The 5,628-nt window shown below is 35.9% G+C and overlaps 1 protein-coding gene across 1 annotated transcript; it reads left to right on the top strand.

The window, feature by feature from the left end:
* The first annotated feature begins 409 nt into the window (after positions 1-409).
* LOC113328159 (aldehyde dehydrogenase family 7 member B4-like) lies at positions 410-4,808 on the top strand. The gene is made up of 14 exons (XM_026575245.1): positions 410-701; positions 1,192-1,278; positions 1,620-1,751; positions 1,849-1,921; positions 2,091-2,113; positions 2,227-2,290; positions 2,497-2,542; positions 2,625-2,805; positions 3,119-3,295; positions 3,390-3,554; positions 3,709-3,849; positions 3,950-4,047; positions 4,252-4,401; positions 4,526-4,808. The coding sequence occupies exons 1-14, from the start codon at positions 567-569 to the stop codon at positions 4,578-4,580; spliced, it is 1,527 nt and encodes a 508-aa protein (XP_026431030.1). The 5' UTR covers positions 410-566; the 3' UTR covers positions 4,581-4,808.
* Positions 4,809-5,628: the final 820 nt, after the last annotated feature.

Here is a 5,628-nt window from a genome sequence, read left to right on the forward strand (position 1 = left end):
GCTCTCACAACTTATTAACGTTCAATGTAATGATATTCAAAAAACACACACACGTATTTAAGATCTCAGCTTTTACTAATGTCTTCGTACTAATAAAAAAACTTTGAAGTCATTCCTTAATAAAATATATACATAGAAATTACTAGTCAGATGTATGATATTTCTATGTTGTTTAAGATTTTAATCTACACTAATAATTTTACATAAAATTATAGATGTCACTGTAGTATAATGGTAAATTCGAAACTCTTAACATTAAGGTAAGGGTGTTTTTGTCTTTCTTTTCCTAGCAATAAAATTCGAAGGTACATGATGCATGACGTGTAAAAAATTATCAAAAAGAAGACATTTTTATTAACATTTCTCTTGGCACGAGATATCACGTTTAACTCGTATTGGCTGAACCTTACTTAACACAGTCACCGTCTCTGAGTAATGGAGTAAATAAGTAAGTAACTAAAAACGAGCTGTGATCTCTTCTTCCTTAAAACCCCAATCATTCATTCATAAACTCTCCCAACCTCTCAAAACTCAATTCCATCATACGCAGATTAAATAAAAAAAAGATGGGTTTTGCAAAGAAAGAGTATGAATTTCTGAAAGAACTAGGTCTTAATTCAACTAATCCAGGTTGTTTCATTAATGGTAATTGGACTGGAAATGGTCCTGTGATTACTACTGTCAATCCTGCTACTAATCAGGTTCTTCTTCTTTTCTTCATCATCTTAATCAAATTCTGTAAAAAAAATTTGAGTAAATTTTGGGTTTTTTTTTATCTATGTTTCAGTAAAATTGGTTGTAGTGGAAATGAATCTACGAATTGAAGATGAACCCAGAGTTTATTTTAGTTGGATTTCGGTTTCTTAATGTTTAATTTGTTTGATTAATTTAAGTAAGGGTTATCACTGAAACTATGATAAGTTTCTTGGATCATAAGAGTTTTTTAATTCCCATTTTACCCCTACAAAGAAGAAATGAGTTCTTTAAGATTCTGATTATAAGTGATTGGGGCAGTGATCAGTGGATTTTGATGTGGCAAGCGACAAAGGATGCCCCATCAGGAGGATTTAAGGTGTCTAGATGGGTGTCCTGTGGGGTTGAGCCAGCAGGACTTTATAATGTCATGTAAATTTATTTGACATCTCTTTTGATGATCTATGATCTATATGTTTTTTTTATTGTTTTGTTTAGGTGATTGCGGAAGTAGCAGAAGCGTCGATTGAAGATTATGAGACTGGCATGCAAGCTTGCAATGAAGCTGCAAAGATATGGATGCAGGTTAGATTATTGCTTGTTGTAGATTAGAGGTTTAGATTCAAATGAGCTTACAGAAATCATGTACTGTACATTGTAAAAGAGTTTCGTCCTGTTAATTAGAGTCCAAATAGTGCTGCAATGTGAACCTCATGACATCGTAACCCCATATGCTTGCGGTTGAGGTGTCATGTGGTTTGCTTGGTGGTGGTATTAGAAGTATAAATGTCATTTGTTCACGAAATTTTAAAGTGCTTTTAAGTGGATGCTGCTTTTGGATATCATTTCAGTCAATTGTGTAAGACTACTGTTTAGTCTACTGATATGTTGTTATTTCTAATGTTGCTTTGTTTTCTTTATCTCAGATGCCTGCACCAAAGAGAGGTGAGATTGTTAGACAAATAGGAGATGCACTGAGAGCCAAATTAGATCCTCTTGGAAGGCTTGTGTCGCTCGAGATGGGCAAAATTCTTCCTGAAGGAATTGGGGAGGTTCAGGTACGATCATTCTCAATAAGCAACTTCCTTTTTGGTTTCTTTTAATATCCCAATTTCCATATATGATATACTTAAGCGGAAAACTGAACTTTTGCAGGAAATTATTGACATGTGTGATTATGCTGTTGGATTAAGTCGACAGTTAAATGGTTCAGTCGTGCCTTCAGAACGTGAGCTCACATACTCTGTTTCCATTTACTTTCTAATGAATGTCTTAATACTCTGGAGAGAGTAATGGAAAATATCTGTAAGGCTGTTGCTTGAATTAGTTTTCTTCTCAACCCCATTTCTTTTTTAGTTTCTAACCAAGTCTTTTGCTATGTTATTTCTGTCTAACAGGTCCAAATCATGTGATGATGGAGGTGCTCTATGTCCATATGCTTTTGGATTTTGGGAATCAACTTGTTATTAGTTCGCTAACATATAAAAGTCTCATTGCTAATCATCATATATGGTTGTTATTTGGACTCTTCAGATGTGGAATCCTCTTGGCATAGTTGGTGTTATTACTGCTTTCAACTTCCCATGTGCTGTTCTTGGTGAGTTTCCCCATTCATCATGAGTGTGCTACTTAGGTTCCTTGATGTAGGCTGTTTGCTTAAAAATAAATCAGGACAAACTTAGTTGTTTTCTTGTGAGAACTTCTGGCAGTATTACATATTTGTACCTTCAAAACCTGTTTCTAAACTATGAATGTGCCTCTTGTTCTTTTATCTCATAACTTTTGTTTGTTTGTGTGTTTTAGGATGGAATGCCTGTATTGCATTAGTCTGCGGCAATTGTGTTGTTTGGTAAGTAATTGTGTGTCTCTTTCTTTCTTTCTTTCTTTCTTTCTTTACTCTCGTTGCTTGAATAAAATTTCATGCACTACAGGAAAGGAGCCCCAACAACACCATTGATTACTATTGCCATGACTGAAATTGTATCCGGAGTTCTGAAGAAAAATAACTTACCAGGTGCTATCTTTACTGCTTTCTGTGGAGGTGCTGAAATTGGTGAAGCCATAGCAAAAGATACACGCATTCCTCTGGTTTCATTCACTGGAAGTACTAAGGTACCCTTAACTTGTGTTTATAATCTTAGCTTTACAATTTTGGGCACCTACTTACTGTCAGTTCCCATCTCAAACCGAGTAGATCATAGCAACAGATGCTTTCATTATCTTTTAGAGTTACACGTATGTTTCCATGTCTAAATTTTATCAAAACTTAGGTAGATGTTCAATTAGGCCATTTTTTGACAAGAATAATGTCTTTCATGATTTCATCTTCTGTCCGTACTCTAAATGCACGCATCTTTTCTTATTGAGTGGTTACATCGAGATTGCTCCATTGGAACTACCATAGCTAACGCATTCTCAATTACAGGTGGGACTAATGGTTCAACAAACAGTTAGTCAGAGGTTTGGTAAATGCTTGCTGGAATTAAGTGGTAACAGTGCCATAATTGTCATGGATGATGCTGACATTCCTCTAGCTGTCCGTTCTGTTTTGTTCGCTGCTGTTGGTACAGCTGGCCAACGCTGCACTACATGTCGTAGGCTGGTAAGTTTCTTTTCATGTTCATGTTAAAAATCTGAAAAACTCACAAGTGGACAAAGAGATATCTAATTCTGTTATATGTTGTCTTGGAAAATAGCTTATTCATGAGAGTATATATCAAACTGTGCTGGATCAACTAGTTGGAGCGTACCAGCAAGTAAAAATCGGTGACCCTTTACAAACGGGCACTCTACTAGGGCCACTACATACTGATACTTCAAAGAAGAACTTTGAGAAGGGGATTGAAATCATTAAATCTCAGGTATACATATTCCTTTCCAGAAATCTCGTGTTTCTTATTAATGTTGCAAAAATCATCGATTCTTTCGTCACTGAATGAATAAGCTTAGACATAGCTAACTTTTGTAGCATCATTTGTCTAAGAAACTCAATCCTGTTATCTACTCTCTGTGCAGGGGGGGAAAATTCTTGTAGGTGGAACTACCATCGAATCTGAAGGAAACTTTGTGCATCCCACAATAGTTGAGATTTCTTCAAGTGCACCTGTAGTAAAAGAAGAATTATTTGGTCCAGTCCTATATGTTATGAAATTTAAGGTAGCATGGTACTCATATTTTTAGTTTGCAGTTACCATAGTTACTCTTCTCTTATTTCGTTTCTCCGCTTTTTGGGGGAATCTGAACTTTTACTTTACAGACTCTCACCGAAGCAATTGAGATAAACAACTCTGTACCACAAGGATTGAGTAGTTCGATATTCACACAGAGACCGAATATCATCTTCAAATGGCTCGGGTTAGTATTATGAAATTAGATTCAAACTCGGGTCTTGAGTTATCTTAGTATCCAATCTTTCAGTAGACAAACGTTCATTTTCTGTCTAAATGGTTTCGTGTCTGTTACCTCGTATTATATTCTCCATGTTTCACTACCAGATCATAAGTTTACGGCCAAGCGTTTTTTGCATATTTTTCTCATGCATTTTGTGTCCAACTGCAGGCCACATGGAAGTGATTGTGGTATTGTGAATGTAAATATTCCCACAAATGGTGCTGAAATTGGTGGTGCTTTTGGTGGAGAAAAGGCTACTGGAGGTGGCCGTGAAGCAGGAAGTGACTCCTGGAAGCAATATATGCGGCGCTCAACATGGTAAATTATTTTTATGTTTTACACGTTGCTTATGTAGGTCTTAATGTACTTCTGCAAACCTCATTCATTGATTCTGCAACGATCATACATGTATACATTCTGATTATATTGTCGGTTCTAACAGTACAATCAACTATGGGAATGAGCTTCCACTTGCTCAAGGAATCAACTTTGGCTAATGATGCTGGTACCAGGTTAGCTGCACATCCAGTCATCTCACAGGACACGCATCTTCTCTGCTCTATAAATTCCGCAAACCTGCACCTGAAGTTAACGACGAGGTCAACTTGACCTGCCACCACTACCAGTAAATTGTCAAATAATGAATGATCAATGTGGGATGGATGCTATGTAAATCATTCAGGAAAATAAATAAAACACTTAAGTTATTTCTTCTCCCTAGTTTAGCTTAATATATCAAAAGAGTTGGGTAAACTAACTTCCACAATGGCAAAGGACCAACTTTGAAATGACTTGAGGGAGTTTATGTCACCACCACCACCACCACAATAAATTACTTTCTGAAGTAGGACATCCACCACCACCAGACCACTACTCATGGTTTGCAGTACTGGGGTCGATATCAGCTGATGTAACAGTTAGAAAATAGCACTTGTGAAGAACATGGGCATTGATAACCCATGTGTTTATGCTTTTATAAGGGCCGGCCCTGGCCCCATGCAGGCGATGCCTTGTGGGCCACGAATTTTTGGGGCCACATTTTATGAATTAATTTAGTTGAAAACCAGAAATAATGGATAATATTGACATATAATATCAGTTTCATTTTTGGTTGCATACTATTATTCCATCCGTTTGACGCAATTCTGCAATCACAATATGGATCTTTATAGTTATACTAGAATAGATTGAGTGGTGTTATTGTGATTGTTGTCCACATAATTAAATAAAGAATAACAAGAAGAGGTGATGTATTTAATTATGATAATTATTGAAATCGTCTCAGATGAAATAGTCATTTCAGCAATACTATGAGATTAATTTTAGATATATTAACCAATTTAACTCTATTGTGAGAACGAACATATAAAATATTGCATTTTTTTAAGTATGACTTGCAATTTCGTTCTTAAAACACAGCCTAAATCCTAATTTTTTGCATAAAAAATTGACAAGTGTACCTTTAAAAAACTTGTACTATCGAAATTTTTGTCCACTAAGATGATTCCATCTCTCCAACTGAGTGAAACCTTTATTTTTAACCCT

This window comes from Papaver somniferum, unplaced genomic scaffold, assembly GCF_003573695.1.
Source record: "Papaver somniferum cultivar HN1 unplaced genomic scaffold, ASM357369v1 unplaced-scaffold_107, whole genome shotgun sequence".
NCBI lineage: Eukaryota > Viridiplantae > Streptophyta > Magnoliopsida > Ranunculales > Papaveraceae > Papaver > Papaver somniferum.

What these genes read in the sequence shown, in the direction of transcription:
- LOC113328159 (XM_026575245.1), top strand. Translation starts at nt 567, where the DNA reads ATGGGTTTTGCAAAGAAAGAGTATGAATTTCTGAAAGAACTAGGTCTT. An exon ending in TTCAGTCGTGCCTTCAGAAC is followed by an intron (nt 1,922 to 2,090) that starts GTGAGCTCACAT and finishes TCTGTCTAACAG; the next exon opens with GTCCAAATCATGTGATGATG. An exon ending in TTGAAATCATTAAATCTCAG is followed by an intron (nt 3,555 to 3,708) that starts GTATACATATTC and finishes CTCTCTGTGCAG; the next exon opens with GGGGGGAAAATTCTTGTAGG.